The sequence below is a fragment of the Trematomus bernacchii genome, unplaced genomic scaffold (assembly GCF_902827165.1).
Source record: "Trematomus bernacchii unplaced genomic scaffold, fTreBer1.1, whole genome shotgun sequence".
In the NCBI taxonomy this organism is placed as follows: Eukaryota; Metazoa; Chordata; class Actinopteri; order Perciformes; family Nototheniidae; genus Trematomus; species Trematomus bernacchii.
The window spans coordinates 4,540,439-4,557,744 of NW_022987608.1; the positions used below are offsets into that span (position 1 = coordinate 4,540,439).

Consider the following 17,306-nt stretch of genomic DNA (forward strand, 5'->3'; position numbering starts at 1 on the left):
ATATTTAATATTAACACATACACACACACACACACACACACACACACACACACACACACACACACACACACACACACACACACACACACTCATTTCATCTCAGTTCCATCAAAGCTATTTGGCCAAATTTAATCACGATATCACATTTCCATCAGGGCTGCTTATCTCTGGCCCTCAGGTGGGAATAATATGTATGATCAACTTTTGCACGGTGCAGCAGCCAGGAAATGGAAGTCGAAACAAAACTAATTTTTTTTTACAAAATTCAACACAAAAGTTTCCATCTGCAGAAAACAACTTGTTTGTAGAAAGGTCAAGACTTTATTTTCGACAGCCTTTCCTTTGAACTTCCTGCGCTCAAACTTGTAATTTTTTTTTATATCCGAGAGGTTTTCAGGTGGGTTTCTTGGTCTTAAAAAGCAGAAAATCAATGAAGGTCAGCCGGGTTGTGTAGTGAGTCGGAAGACCCTTCTTCAACCTGAGGACACGGGATCGATAAGGCTGTCAGCACTCATCTGCTCTGCTGGAGAGTCCTTGAGCAAGACACCAGGCTCTGAACTAAGCTTAAATAAGTTAGTTTAGCGCTTATTAGCAAACGTCAGCGTGCTAAACTAACATTTGAACGTATACTTCTGAACTTCAGCACGGTCAGCATGTTCGCGTGCTGGTGTTAGCATTTAGCTCAAAGCACTGCTGTGCCTGAATACATCCTCATTGAGAATCAAACCATTTAGTTTGACCTTGTCTTTTGACCTTGATAACTGATAGAATTTTTTTTTAATCAAGGCTAAAAAACGTTCTTTTTACCAATGCTCTTCCAGAGGTCTCCTATTTTTTTTTCATACTTTTGTACCGCTTGCTTTTGGGAGTTTATCTCTTCCATCTGGTTTTTTTTATTAAAAAGCCATTGCATTTCTAGCATTGAATAATTCTGCATTGAAATGTAATGTGTGGGAATGTTTTGCCTCTGAATTTAATTATTCAAGTTTTCAAAAACTAATTTAGTTGTGTTGTTCACAAATTCTGAATCAAAACTTTAAAGACCAGTCTAAAGAAGGCTACATAAGGTTTACAAAGGATAAATAAGGCTAAAAAAGTCTAAAGCTAAGTAAAGACTAAGGCTAAATTGTTAAGTATTTTTAATTGTTTGGGTAAGTTAATCTTAAAAAAATGTAATTAAATAGAATACACTAACTATAATTCCAATTATATAACTACAAAGCAGACAAAGTAGAAGTACCATAGCGTGACTCTCGCATGCTAACAGCCTGCAGTGAATGCTAGTTCTGTAGTTTACGTGCTGTCAGTATAACCTTGTGGGATTCTGGCACATTGACAAGCGTGCTGGCTGACAGAGTAAGTGGTTGGACATGAACGATGAGAGGAGATATAAGATATGACACCTGACCTACCCCTTCAAGTGGTTGTTTGGCAGTAGTCGTACACATGCATGTTTTCCTCAAACTATGCATCTGTAAATAAATCGTGCCAGAGAAGGAGTGCTAGTAGCTTTCTTTTAAGTGTGGTTCAGCTAATACTCACAGGTTCATTGTGTGTTTGTGCAGAGCCTGTGGGTGGAGAGGACGACCCTGACTCTGGTGCAGAGTCTTCCTGGCATCTCCCGCTGGTTTGAAGTGGAGAAGAGAGAGCTGGTGAGTGTGTCCACCTCTGATGCAATAACCATAAAGACATGACTGCAACACACATCTCACACAAGGGTTAATAAGCTCTTTCAGGCAGCAATGCAAAGGACCACCAGGCAATAGGTGCAAATATTGATTCAAGTCGTTTCATTGAACAACAATAATGTCCTGAATTATGACTCTGGGGCTATTGGACACATTAAATGTCCTCCATTGGATATATGTGTTGTGCTTAAACTGTAATCGTATTGCTTTGATTGCCAACATCCAATTTTTAAAATAGATTTTTATATATTGGGACATTTTTACCAATACTTATCCTGTGTTTTTAGACTTGATCATATTTGAGTCCATTGCAACATAAATCCCTTCTAAAGCTTTCCATCCTCTCATTCAGATCTAAAGTGTGGGAGGATTTGAAATGCGGTTTTGTCCGGAGAATGCAAAACATAACACAGTGTCTCTGTCGGTCTGAGCATGTTCTTTAGCGCATTGCTGCCGAGCGTTGTGTGAAATTGTGGATTGTGAAATACGTGTTATTCTATGATGTGTAGCGCAATAGCTTATAAAATACAGGACTGGTAAAAGCTCTATTTAACAAAAGGAATAGGCTTTGTGTGAGGCAGAGGACTGTGCTGATGCTCGATAGAAATGATATGTGTTATGTATTCATAAGTAAAGGGAAAAGGGACCTTGTGCTAATTATTTGCCTGTTATTATTTATGCATTGTGTGTGCTATACAAAAAGCTGCTGCAACAAATTGTGTGTATGTGAAAGGTGGTACAGGTAGTTCTTTTCAGTTTAGCATTTTTTTTTTACTGCTTGGAACATGACTGTTTTGGTTAATCTTATTTCACTCAATGCAGCAAAAATCTCTTTTCATGGAAAAACTTAGAAAAAATATCTGATATTTCAGATTTCTCGCTCTGAAGGTGGAGGAGACCAAAAATAGAACAAAAAAAAGGGCAAATATTGGATTTAATTCATCATGTAGCAGAAAAACTACTCTAAATTAATGTGAATGTTTCCCCATATCCCCCTGAAGGTGTCTATAAGTCACCTTTTCGCAAAAGAAATCACCACTTCAAATGTAAAAGATGATTATATGTCAGTATTTTGTCTATTGCCCCCAAGTGGCCAAAATGTGTTAATGAACATTAACAATTAATGAATTGCGTGTCCACGGAAAAAAGTCTGATCTTGAGATGTACGTGTTCTAATGGTACGGCTTTAGAAATTATAATTTTATTAGCAAAAGCGTAAATGTTTTGAAAGTTTAAGTCATTAGAAAACTCTCCAGAAGCTACAGAAGATGTGGCCATTTAACACATTTCTCCTCAACCTGCCTCTCCTCAGGTGGAGGTCAGCCCGCTGGAGAACGCCATCGAGGTGATCGAGAACAAGAACTTACAGCTCCGCACACTGATCACCCAGTGTCAGAGCCGGCAGATGCAGAACATCAACCCCCTCACGATGTGCCTCAACGGAGTCATCGACGCCGCCGTCAACGGGGGGCTGGCCCGCTACCAGGAGGTACGTTGGGATGGATGGATGGATGGATGGAGGATAAGGTTGGGGGGTTTTTAGAGAAGGTGGCAGGAGTGAGTAGCAATGACGTATGGATCGCCTGATGATGCATGAAGGTGGGATTTAACGGCGCCTCGTACGGACAGGGAGCGTTTTGCACGGGGAGGAGCGGAGGAACAGATGGATGGATGGACGCATGAATGGCTGGGTGAAGGCTTTGAATGTTATGGATGGGAGGAATGGATAGATGAGAGGAAAACAGGCGGGGAGAAATAAGATGGATGGGTGATGTGGGGACAGAGGGGTAGATGGAAGGATGGATGTGGGGGAGAGAGAGAGGGGTCATGTCAGAGGAATGCGGATAAAGGAGTGGGAGGAAGGGAGATGGATGAGCAATAATGGCTGAATGAATGAGAGGGGAGTGTTTATTCAGCTGCTGTATTATACACTGAAGTGGTAACAGGCAGACACACAGATTGCTAGAGAAAAACTGGAATACAGTCAATCCCTCTGACAAACATTTGCATCTACTCCTTCGCCAAAAGCTCCTCGACTGTAGGCAATTGCACGAAAACGGCACAAACCTAGGAGAAAGCTCAATTGAAGAAAAAAAATCGGCTTTCACCCGCAATAAACTGAGTGGACTCAACGACCAGGCTTGTGTCGCATAGCAACCTCCCTTTTCCACTGGGAGTGTGTGTGTGTGTGTGTGTTGTGTGTGTGTGTGTGTGTGTGTGTGTGTGTGTGTGTGTGTGTGTGTGTGTGTGTGTGTGTGTGTGGTGTGTGTGTGTGTGTGTGTGTGTGTGTGTGTGTGTGTGTGTGTGTGTGTGTGTGTGTGTGTGTGTGTGTGTGTGTGTGTGTGTGTGTGTGTGTGTGTGTGTGTGTGTGTGTGTGTGTGTGTGTGACTGTGTGTGTGTGTGACTGTGTGTGAGACTGTATACTGTGTTTGTGCAGAGGAGCATGCCTCTGTGTTGAAGCAGCCTATTAAGGTTTTGAGGATTCTTGATGGAGTCACAAGGGTCGTGGAGTGCTTCACACCTATGCCATTATTCTGTTAGAGAAATGGCAAGTATTTGGAATGATTTTCAGCTTAAGAGCAGCACTTTATTGTCAAACACCTTTCGAGAGCATCACGGGTGTATTTCCATTTGTGTAACCTTGTCTTCCCATCAATATGCAGTCTGGTTTGACTGATTATAAAAAATACAGTATACATGATGTGTTGAACCTTTTTAGCTGACTTAATTCCAACTCATGAATACAGTTTTACCCTTCGTTTTGATAGATAAGATCAATAAACCTTACACTGTTTTAAAAAAGGCAAACATGGTGAAAATGTTTGACTATAATTACAAATATGAACCTGAACATTTGCATTATAGGGCCCCTTTAATTCTTTATTTGTGCAAATTAAAGGTGGGAGAAAAAGACAAAGTCCCCCTGATAACAATTAAGAGAGCTTTATATGTTAGCCACCAAATGGAAACAATATGACCTGTTTGTTAACAGGTCATATTGTTTCCATTTGAATCAAACAAACTTTCTGCTTCCACACTCTTTGCATGCAGCATCAACAGAACGTGCCATAAGTCCATTCATTTCAATGTAATGCTTATTGACAGCTGTGGAGTTGTCTGCTCCAATGAAAAGAGGAATTGTCATTATTAATATTCAGATTTATTGCTTTAGTTTGAGTTGAAACCCTTGAGGGGGGGATGCCGTCTGATTTATTCCCCCCTAAGCATTCCATCTCTAATTGGACTTTGGTAATGATTAACGGAGCTCCTCCATAGCGACGACTCACTCCCTGCAGCCCGACGGAACATTTCCATCATTGGTAGAAGATTATTGATTCTTTTCGCCGCCTTTTTTCCGGAGGTCCTTGGATGAAATGTGCTGAAACGCAGCGTCTTATAGAGTTACTACCTTGGCAAGTGTATCAGAAGTACATGGCTTATAAAGAACATAATAGCGTCTATGCAATGCAATATTTCCATTTGTGACGCAAAAGACAGGATTGTGAAATCATGCATACTAATACATGCTATCTTGCAATCGGAGGATGTTTGTCTGGAATAATAATACTCCTTTTTTATTGATAGTCTGCAAGCCGAATGCATTCACTGACAGGGATCTACGTGTGTGTGTTTGAAGCGGCATTTTTTGTATTGAACTGTCATCTGGCTCTGTCTCTTTGGAGATAAACAGTCGTGTCCTTGGGATAGGAACCATGCTGATGCTTCTTTCTTTTTCCACGAACTCCCCCTTTACCTTTCAAGTCCCTTATTTTTGTGGCGGATCTGAAAGCAGATTGTGAGCCGGGGCCTTTCATCGGCTCGCCGTCTCTCTCCTCTTTGTGTATTCCGATGCTGATTGAAAGGGATTTGCTATAATCTGTAGACACATCACAAGTGTTGATGGCACTGTAAACAGCAGAGGGATTGAAGTTTAATGCACGGACGCCACGAATATGGGTTATCATCATTTCAAAGCATCTTATCTGTTTCTCCTTGGCGTCCCTTTAAGGAAACGTCTGGAAAAGCAATTAGTAAAAGCCGTCTGTAACCTACACAAAAGAAGGCTGATGTTTCAGAAGATACGTGATGTAAGATTTATGCAAAAATTGGCTTTTAAATCAATCATTTGATCCTACAATTTGGCGCCTTATTTTTCTTGATATTTATATAACATCACAAAAACGGAGCATTTCACCCCATTTGAGCTGGATGTGAGTTTACTCTGTTTGGTCGTTTGCTCAGTTTGTTCGTGAAACATTTTTTTAAAGGGGTTTTTACCAAAATGTGTGGACGGTAATGCAGTGTGTCAGCCCAGCGGGGATTCAGGTAACACGGCAGTGAGAAAGCTTCTCCACCTCTCAAGCTCCCGGTGTGTGAATAACAGATGTTGTGCATTACAGATGTTGTGCATTTTGTCTCCACGCAGGCCTTCTTCGTGAAGGACTACGTTATGAATCACCCCGAGGACGGAGACAAGATCGGCCGACTGAGAGAACTCATGTTTGAACAGGTCTGTGATGAAACATATGGGCATTTAAGTGGAGTGTGTGCTAATGAGTAGTTTGAAATGTCATGAAATGAATAAAAAAATTTCCTCTGTTCAGCTCCTTTGTTCAAAACGATTTTAAAACACTAATAATGGTGCCAGGATCTGGACTTTTATCACATATATTAGGTTTTTCTGTATTGTAATTAAGTTGTCCAGTTAGGGTTAGTCCCTCTATCGGGTGAGATTAGCTTGGTTAACCCATATTTCTTCCAGATATTTAAGGTGTATGACCAATTGAGACGTTATACAATATTGCATGAAACAAATCTCCGTTCTCAATGAAATGTGTAAAGTGGAAAGCCACTGACTGTATACATTTACAGAGATGTTTTAACAATCACATCTGGAGCAAAAAGAAGAAGAAGGAGTTGGAGCCTTTCATTTCAAGTTTACCTCTCGTCTTGGTCTCGGTTTTTTGTAACACCCGGGAGATGTTAACCAGCGTTTGTTTTGCAGGCACACATTCTGGAGTACGGCCTCGCTGTGCACGAGAAGTATGTCCCCCAGGACATGAGACCCCTCCACAAGAAGCTAGTGGACCAGTTCCACCTGATGAAATCCAGCCTCGGCATACAGGTAGGGCATGAGATCATTCGTAAATTAATTAAAACATGAAGTCAAACAGAAGATATTCAATCTCTGACGGAAGTGCACGCTGCGTGTGATAACAGAACTCCCACCGCTGTGTTTAGACTTCTGAGAAAAGGACCCACGGTGAAAACGCCACCCTTCATTATCCACACTTCCTGTATCTGTATTTGTGCATCTTTTATTTACATATCTCACGCCGGCTTGAATAAGCAACTAATCATGTGTACTACCTCCTTCTCCAATATTAGGAGTTTCCAGCGTATGTGCGTGCGAGCCCCGTGCACTTCACCAACGGGAGCCCGCGAACATGCAGGAACTCGGTGCCCAACATCATCAGCCCCGACGGAGGCAGAGGGGTCGCCAGGCGGAGGTGGTGATCTTTTTATTCTTCATGTTTCTCTTGCTTTCCTTGAAATGTAACAAAAATCACCCGAAAAACCTCTCCCCTTCTGTCTTGATCTCACTACCTTTCTTTTCTTGTAACTTTTTTTTCGTGTCCCCATCTCACCGCCTTCTTCCGTTCTCCATCTGGGAAAAACAATAAGTTGGGAAGGGGGGGGGCGGGGGTGTGGGGTGTCTGGCTGGCACCCAAAGGGATATTTCTTTGGCAGCAAAAAAACACGCGCAAAACCACGCACATTCAGACACTGTGCATACGTGCAGTGTCTGAGTTTCTTTGATGTGTTCACTGACCCTGCCACTCTGTCTACCTGCGACATTCTGCCTCCACAGTCTGATCCCGGGGGGATGCGCGTCACACACACACACACACACACACACACACACACACACACACATACACATACACATACACACACAGACACACACCTCAGTCTCTTGGTGACATTTCACGATTTTTTACTTTTTGATTTGAGCTTTGATTTATTTTCCGGCGACACACAAAAACAAAGGCGCTATTTTTAACAGACATCATTTTTCGGTGACGACTGTGTTTGTTCTCTAACCTTTCTTTCACACTTTTGGGCAGACAAGCGTTTGATGAAATGCTGCATCGATTATCTTCTCATAATCTGACATTTTCTGTCCCCTTCTGTCTTTTCCCCCTCCCTGCCTTCCTGAATTTGTTTTGTTGGTGAGTCAAACCTCTGAAACCCAATGAAGCAACATCTTATAAACCTCCGTCTCCCCTGACCGTAATCCCTCTCTGTCTTTCGCTCAGTTTCCCCAGCTACCCTGCCGTGAACCGCTACTCTTCGTCCTCTCTGTCGTCTCAGGCCTCCAATGAAGTCAGTAACATCACAGGGCAGTCGGAGAGCTCGGATGAAGTCTTCAACATGCAGGTAATCTCCCTCTCGGGCGACCTCTCATTCCTTCCCACACAAAGGATCTTAAAGAAAAACATTTGCTCTCACGCTCCTGCCAGATTTCACGTGCTGTGTGTTGACATACTTTTCAAACCACCCTCATTTCTTTATTCTCCTCTGACCCTTTCTCTCTTTTGTCCTCTCTGCTTGTTCAGTAAGCTTTGTCCGGCCAAGCAAATTGTCCTGATTATATCAAATAAGGACGCAGTGCTTTGTGCAGTCCGTCCAGGCAGCTTGCTGGAGTTGGGCAGTAATCTAAACTAGATTTGGCCAAATCAGAAAGCTGTCGACAACTGCTGGCAAGCTGTGTGGCGCACCTGGCAGGCCTCGAATAACAGGAGGCAGGGACCAACTCGAGGGAAAAAGAGCTGTTGTCTGGGATCGGATTGAAGCTATTACAATATTATTTTTGAACATCATAGCTTTTATCATATAAATCAAGTACGCTAACAAAGATTCTACAGACGGGTTTCTTTACGGTTCATTTTAAGTCACAGGCCTTTACTGTTACTCCAACCCTGTGGAAACATTTGTATTCCTTACGTTTTTATAAAAAAAATGTATCAATGCTTCTAGTCTCATCTGTATATAAGAAGTTAACATAGTCATGACCAATCAACCCTTGGTTTGACGATTTGACCTGGAGTTCAGCATCATACTTTTATTTGTGTATTTTACCCCAAATTAGAACCATCATTTGCAAGATACATATCATGCTTTATTGAAGTAATTTACACCCTTAACTCATTAGGAAAATGTAAACTGAGGTAATAAATCAAGTCAGAAGTAGGGACATTTTTCTCAAAAACTTATGTTCTTATTTGCAAAAGTTGAATAAGGTTAGGGAATGCCAGGCAAGCTTAGTTTATTTATATAGGATATTTCAACAGGGGGCATTTGAAAGTGCTTTACAAAAAACATTTAAAGCAATATATATTGCAACAGAAACACTTCATTAAATGACTTTCAATTGAGTCAAACAAAGAATAGAAAGAAGCAAGGAAGAAGAAGAATCAGGTTTAGTGCACTTCTGCATTGGCTTCTCTTGTTTAGGTTGCCTCCTGTTCTCATGTCTGTACAGGAAATATAAAGCTATAACCAAGATTCATTTAGACTAGTTTTGTCGTCCGCACATAACCCCCCCCGTAAAAACCCCCCCATGTTGATTTGACCCTTTTTTATACAGCTGAAACATGCTAATTATTGAGATAAGATAGGGCTTCGGGATACATACAAAATGTAACCATTAGTAATGTGGATTCAATGACGAAGCAGGTAAAGGCAAGATATGATATTGATAGAACATTCTGGTAAGTTTTAAAAAAGGTTATCATTTTTCACCTAATGCAGCCTTATAGTGCCTTATAGAGCCTTATAGTGCCTTATAGAGCCTTATAGTGCCTTATAGAGCCTTATAGTGCCTTATAGAGCCTTATAGACCAAGAAAAAACAACACTTAATATATTAAGAGGCGTGTGGCGCAGTGGGTTGTGCGTTGGTGTTCGGATCAAGGTTCAAACCCCACTGCAGTCAGCATGTCGTTGTGTCCCTGGGCAAGACACTTCACCCCAAATTGCTCCTGTGGGGATTGTCCACAGTATTGAGTATGTAAGTCGCTTTGGATAAAAGCGTCTAACATGTAATGTAATGTAATATTACGTTATCTAAAATCTATTATCTCGTATTTAGCATCCCGATATTGACACATTGACTAGCTAAAGATAAACAATGATTCACAATTTTTCTAGTTCATGTCAGTGATATTTATTTTCTTGTTTTTGTCTTCCCACCTACAGCCCAGTCCGTCTACCTCGAGCCTCAGCTCCAACCACTCTGCCTCGCCGAATGTCACCAGCTCGGCCCCCTCCAGTGCCAGAGGTGAGACAGAGACTCTCCAGCAAGCACTCATTACACAATGTCTTACACTGTAGGCTGTTAGCCCGGAGGAGGAAGACAGAGGTTCAGCTGGACTCACTCTGAACACGGGGACTGAACCTTTAACCTTTCACTGACACGATGTTTCTTAAAAACCACCGCGATAAAGTCGCTAAGGTTAGACGACATCTCCTGAAACACAAGCAGGAGAGGGACGGAGGGCGGAAGAAAGAGCAAAGGGGAGAATGGAAAATTACAGACTGAGAAATAGGGTGAATACAAAATGAGAAATGAAATGGGCTAAGACGTGGAGTCAAATGCTGAGATGATTGCAGCTGTGAGGTATTCCTCTTGGACCTCGACATATAAACAGTCAAGCTGTGTCCATCCTCTACCGTGTGGATTGTGAAAGCCTCCTGTTATCTCGACGTGTTCAAACGCGTTTCTGCCTGATCCACATCATAGAAAGTAGGGCGATATGCAGACATTTATAGAAGTTTATACACTCCCCTTTGGCGAGGAGCTAGCAGCGGGTGGCGCCCTTATAAAAGTGGCCTCTGTCTACCCATAACGCCTGCAGAGAGTTATTGCTTGTGGGCTCTTATCTGAATGAGAGCCAGCGATGGGTATCTCATACTCCTATGATAGCCTTTCCAAGTGCTATCGCGTTCGCTAATGGATCAAGATCTACACAGTGGCTAACTGTGTGTGTGTGTGTGTGTGTGTGTGTGTGTGTGTGTGTGCGCGCGTACATATGTTAACATATGTTTCTGTGTCAAGGTTTAGCATGTGTCTGTTGTAATTGTCCATTCTTTGTGAGGAGGAAAGGGAGTGCGCTTGGAGAGGGTGTGTGTGTGTGTGAGAGAAGAGAAGGCAGGCCATTTATCATGTCGTAGAGCTAGTGAGGCTGAAAGAATGGTGGAGAGTCTTGGAGGGAGAAAAGAGATTGGCCTTTCCTGATTGCCAGTGTTTGTGGGTAATAGTCTAACACCTTGCTGTTATTTGGCCCCTTATGTGATACACTTGCTCTTGCTTTTGTGTGTGCCGGTGTGTAAGTGTGTGCATTAGCGCTCTAACGTCTCACGCTGCCATTCCAGGTTCCCCCCAGATGGCAGAGAAACACAAGCATTCCAGAGAAAACGCCTGTCTGTCTCCCAGAGAGCGACCGGTCAGCGCCATCTTCCCCAACCCCCTGGACCCTGCACAGGTGAACACATACACACACATTCATCTAGACACCCACTAAGGCAGGGGTCTGCAACCTTTTTGACCAAAAGAGCCATTTTGCCCCCTTTTCCACCTATCTTTTTTGTCTGGAGCCGCAAAACATATTTGATAGCTTGATAGCTTATAAAGTTGTATATATTGTCAAAAACTACAGTTTGTTTGCATTTATTATGTATTACATTATAGAAAACTGTTAACCTCTACTAATAAACAAATAACTGTTATAAGGAGAATCAAAATAAATACACAGGCCTACTTTAAAATAAATCAGCACAGCACTTGGGGAGTCCTCTGCACATTTGAAGAAAATGAATATAATTCAAATGGGCCCACTTTGAAATAAATAAAACATATAGCTGCACCCAAAAAATAGTTAACTGATTAAATTATGACTGAAGATCGTCAGCTGTCTTCCGTGTTTTTCCTCCAATACGTAAAGGCTGCAGCACCTTTGACAACTTCTCTCCACATATCAGACATACCGGTAAGCCAGCATCGTTTGCTGTGAAAGCATATAACGATAGTTACGTCTGTAACTACGGTTCTATGAGTCCCGGATGACCGCCAGAGGCGGTGCTTTTAGCACTGGATATGTCCATCGTGCGCATGCGCAGTACGAGTACCAATATCAACAAAGTCACCTGTGACCCACGTGACACCGGCTATATCAGCCCGTGTCATCAGAGGATCTGTTCCCAGAATCTTCTCGCGAGCACACAAGAATTCTGAGTGACAGGAAACTCTGGCGGTCATCCGGGACTCATAGCACCGTAGTTACAGACGTAACTATCGTTCTATTTCGTCCCTACTGACCGCCAGAGGCGGTGCTTTTAGCACTGGATGACTTATACCAACCATGTCATGAAGAAACCAAATACTCACCTAGCTGGAAGCAGCGGAGCTTGGCAACAGGACCACGCCCAAAGGATGGGGAGTGGCGACATTGACCCGGTAGAACCTGGAGAATGTGCCGGAAGACGCCCAAGACGCCGCGGCGCAGATGGTCTCCAGGGGCACTCCTCTCAGGGCGGCCCAAGACGTTGAGACGCTCCTTGTAGAGTGGCATCTCACCCCTGATGGCAGGGGGCGGCCACTGGCCCCATAGGCATGTGCGATTGTATCGACAACCCAGTGGGACAGCCGCTGCTTGGAGAGAGCACAACCCTTCCTAATGCCGCCATGGCAAACGAAGAGCTGCTCTGACTGCCGTACACAGGCCGTAGCATCGACATACGCTCTCAGGGCACGCACAGGGCACAGCAACTCGGGCGTGCGGCTCTCCTGTGGGACGTTAAAGCGTGCCAGCTGGATGGGCCGATTGGAGTGGGCAAGTGGAAGCACCTTGGGCAGGAACGCCACATTCGGCCAGAGGGCAACACCCGGCCAGAGGGCAACACCCGAGCCATCGGAGTTCCACCTCAGGCATGTATCGCTCGCGGAGAGGGCATGCAACTCCCCAACTCGCTTCCCTGAGGTTATGGCAAGCAGAAATGCTGCCTTCAAGGACAGCCACTTAAGCCCTACATGGGCCAGGGGCTCGAAGGGAGGAGATGATAGGGCATCTAGCACTAGGGGCAGGTCCCAAGCCGGAGCCCTCGGGGTACTAGGGGGACGATGCCGTAAGGCCCCCCTCAGGAAGAGGGACACCGACCTGTGGCGCCCCACCGTGGCGCCGTCGACCTCGACGTGTTGGGCAGAGATAGCAGCCGTATATACCTTCAAAGTGGAGTGAGAACGTCCACTATCCAGAAGGGACTGCAGGAACTCCAGAATGGTGGCCACAGAGCAATGCCCCGGATTCTCAGCCTTACCCAAACACCAGTGGGAGAAGAGCTTCCATTTGCACTCGTACTGTGCTCGAGTGGATGGTGCTCTGGCATTCAGGATAGTTTCCCTGACCGATGCCGAAAAAGCGCTCAACAGTGGGTTGGGCCCTGCAGAGGCCAAGCCCAGAGCTGGAGGCGGTGAGGGTCGGGATGCCAGATCTGACCCCTGAGCTGTGACAGAAGGTCCTTCCTGTCGGGGAGGCGCCATGGTGGGCCGCAGCAGAGACTGCATAGCAGCGGGAACCAAACTCTCCCCGGCCAGCGGGGGGCGACCAGCGGGGGGCGACCAGAAGGAGCCTGTGCCCCTGAGTAAGGACCCTCTGAAGCGTCTGTAATAACAGTGGCTGCGGCGGGAAGGCGTACAGGAGACTGTCTGGCCAGTCGTGTGCCAGAGCATCCTGCCCCATTGGGCTGGTCACCTCTGCCCAGGAGAACCAGAGGGGGCAGTGCCTCGACTCCTCCGAGGCAAAGAGGTCCACCTCGGCCCTGCCGAAAAGGCTCCAGATTGTCTCCACCACTTCTGGGTGAAGCCTCCACTCCCCTGGTGGAGGTTTGTGCCGAGAGAGGAAATCTGCCACCTGATTTTGGTCCCCTGGTAGAAAGACTGCCCGCAGGCTGGCCAAGCGGGGAGACGCCCAAGACAAGAGGCTCTGAAACCCGGAGCAGCTGTGCGGACCTGGTGCCCCCCTGGTGGTTGATCTGGGAAACCGCGGACATGTTGTCCGAACGAACAAGCACATGCCTGTCCGTCAGTTGGGGTAAAAAGTGCCTGAGCGCAAGCAGCACAGCGCAAAGCTCTAGCACGTTGATGTGATATGCACCTTCCTGGGCGGACCACAGACCCTGAACAGTCCTGCCCTGCCACACAGCACCCCACCCTGAGAGACATGCATCTACAGTGACAGTCTCCCGGCGGGATGGGATGGCGCCCATGAGCGCTCCCATCAGAAGATAGGCCCTGTTTCTCCAGCGTGACAGAGAGTGAAGGCACTGGCGCGACACCCTGACCCTCCTGTGCCTGTGCCACTTGGCGTCCAAGTGAAGGCTGTTCAGCCATATCTGCATAGGGCGCAGCGACAGCAGACCTAAGGGCACAACGGCTGAGGCAGCCGTCAGTCTGCCCAAGAGCCGGAGGAACTGAATGTAAGGCACATTCTTGCCCATCCTGAAGAGGGGGAGAAGGTGGGAAATGTCGTCCACACGACGAGGTGTTAGGCAAGCCCTCATGGCGACCGAGTCTAGGACCAACCCCAGGTAAGTGACCCGTTGGGAGGGGACCAGGCAGCTCTTCCCGGTGTTTACTGTCAGGCCCAACCGGGCTACGTGACATAAGAGGCGCGCCGTATCCTGGGCCACTTGGGACCGGGACGGCGCACAAACCAGCCAGTCGTCTAGGTACGGCAGGACCTTCATGCCCTGTGCTTGCAGGGGTGCGAGAGCTGCCGCCACGACCCTGGTAAACACCCTTGGAGAGAGGGAGAGACCGAAGGGAAGCACCCGGAACTGATAATGCTGGTCCTGAAAGGCAAACCTCAGGAACTTCCGGTGGTGGGCCGCAATCGGCACGTGGAAGTAGGCGTCCCTTAAGTCCACGGTTGTGAACCACTCCCCCTGTGTGACAACACGGAGGGTGTCTGCTGTGGTCAGCATGTGGAAGGGCAGCACCCTCAGGAATCTGTTGATTCCTCTGAGGTCCAGTACTGGACGAAATCCGCCGACTTTCTTGCTCACCAGAAAGTATGCCGAGTAGAACCCCCCGGACTGAAGCAGGGGGTCCACTGGCTCAATTGCGCCCTTGGCCAAGAGGACGGACAGCTCTTGGGCCAGAGCTAAGGCCTTCGCCGGGTCGCTGACAACTGTCATCTTGACCCGGCCGAAGGCTAGGGGCCGGCGTCGAAACTGCAATTCGTATCCCTGGGTTAGGGTGGAAACCACCCAAGGGTCGGTAGTACAGGCAGCCCAGTAGCTGAGCTGCTGCTGGGAAAAGCAGCCGACGACCGGCCCAGGGACTTCAGGGCCTAGCCCCCCGACCCCTTGGGGGGCGGCGGTAAGGCTGTGGGGCCCGGGGCTGCCTAGAGGGCTGGCGACCGGGGGCACGAAAGTCATTAGGAGGCGGTTGAGTAGACCGCTGGGACCTCCGCAGACCACCACTGAAAGCCAGTGGCAGAGTGCGGCTGCTAGAGGGGCCCCTGGGCCTGCTGGGAGTAGGCACAGGCCTACGTAGACCCGAGAGCTGCTGCCTGGTCTGTCTAGCTTGGGCAGCACGCTCTAGTGCCGCCAGGGCAGCTGCTCCAAACAGCTCCCCTGGTTCGACCGGCACGCCGCGGAGGACACTCCTACATGTCTCCGTTAGTGGTGACTGAGCCAGCCAAACCTGGCGTCGAGTCTGCACCAGTAGGGACATAACTCGTCCCAATTCCCTAGTCATTAGGGCCAGGGCTCAAGCTTAAGGACCTCCCGTCGTCCCGGGGCCGAAAAAAATCGGGTCGGGGAGGATACAAATTAATTTTGGGACGAATTTGGGACGAGAGTTAAAATAAAAATACCCTGCTAACTCTACTACGAACGGCGATGAAAATGAAACTGACTGCACGTTTTGTGTAGCACACAGTTATTAAACCTCCTTGTCAACATAAACACACACAAAGCATTTAGCAACCCGCGAAATACACACACACACAGTACGTATAGCTACAGCTGTCAGCCAGCCGTACAGCTGTGATGTAACTACCATTTTTTTACCCCGGAGCGGTGCGGAGAAACGAAACTTAACTTATGAAGCAGCTTTTGACAGCGCGCTATTCATGGGGCACCCGAGAGGGGGTTTCCAGACATGTCATTGCAGCTGAGATGAGAACTCTCCATCGCATGTAGTCCTTAGCAATATGCTGCGCCTCTCCCCATGTAGGGATGGGTACCGAGCCCCGGTATTAAACGGGCCCCGGGCCGGAATTATTAAAGACAGTGGTAGAGACATTTAAAACATATATGTCATATGTATTATTGCTACATGAACATTATATTGCAGTTTTAGTTTCGCCAACTCCGTTTCTAATATGCAATAAGACTACAAAATGCGTCTATGATGTATTTTCCATCTTATTTTCGATCTTTCCAATCCAGACGAGAGAGCTCTCTCCTGTGTGCGAGGGGGCGGGGCAGTTTGTAAAGGTCTCCTGACTGTGTTACAGACTGTCATCCTGGTTAGTGGTTACTCTGGGTTCTGTCTTCAGGACAGAGTGTTGGATTTTGTTGTTAATCGGATGGGACTTGATTGGATTCAATATTAGAGCAACTTTCTCGCTTGTGTGTTTTTTTTAAATATATTTGGCCTTTTTTTATGTGTTTGACTGATTGACTCAAATAAAAAGGTTGATGAATTATCATCTAATGATTTGTATGATGTTTTATTTATGTTAAAGGTCACTTTGAATGATTTTAACTAATGATAATGTAGAAAAACAAATATTTTAAATTCGGGACGGTCCACATTAATTTCGGGACGGCTTAGATTGTATTTCGGGACGGTTCCGGGAGGATGGTGAAAAAAGTTAGTCGAGAGCCCTGATTAGGGCAAAGGCCTGCAGTGAAGCGTCACTGAGGCCCAGCAAAGAAGGCTCAGCCGGAGCCTGCTGCAGAGAGGCGGAGGCGGCCAGCATTAGATGGGAGAGAGAGTTCCCGATACGACCCATGCGTGCCGCTGCGTCGTAGGCCTTACAGAGCAGTTCGTCAGTGACCCTGCACTGAGGCAGAGGGCACCTGGCGTCAGGCCTTAGGGCCTCATCAGGAGCCAGAATCAGGGAGGCGATGGCAGGCTCGATGGGTGGCATGCGACCCAGCCCCACCCTCGCCGGATCCTGCATGGCAGCCAGGGTCCGGCTATCAGAGCTGAAGCGGGAGAGGGCCTTAGTGTCTCTCCAGCATGCATGGAGCTCCCTCAGGTACTCCTCCGAAGGAGGAACAGTGAGGGGGACAGGGGTAGGGCTACGCCTGAAGAAGGCGCTAGCCTGAGCCGCGTCGGCCTGCGGAACAGGAAGCTGCAAGTGTGCCAGGGCCGCACGAATAATGGCCGCCATGGAGGCGTCCTCCACGCCCTGCAGAGAGCCCTGAGCAGAGGAGTGGGAAGCCTCCCCGGAAGTGAGCGGGGCCTGGTCCTCCACCTCTTCGTTGAAGAGGTTAGCCGAGGCCGCTAGTGACATGGCATCCTCATGCAGAGGTGCGGCAA

At 46.8% G+C, this 17,306-nt stretch overlaps 1 protein-coding gene across 1 annotated transcript in view; it reads left to right on the plus strand.

Moving 5' to 3' along the window:
- The window catches only part of dock4b (dedicator of cytokinesis 4b), a 115,189-nt gene that overhangs the window by 85,298 nt on the left and 12,585 nt on the right, over positions 1-17,306 (plus strand). Inside the window, 8 exon segments of the mRNA XM_034131376.1 lie at positions 1,566-1,652; positions 3,001-3,177; positions 6,115-6,198; positions 6,694-6,813; positions 7,077-7,198; positions 8,009-8,129; positions 9,950-10,031; positions 11,126-11,235. Of these exon segments, the coding sequence (XP_033987267.1) occupies positions 1,566-1,652; positions 3,001-3,177; positions 6,115-6,198; positions 6,694-6,813; positions 7,077-7,198; positions 8,009-8,129; positions 9,950-10,031; positions 11,126-11,235 (903 nt within the window).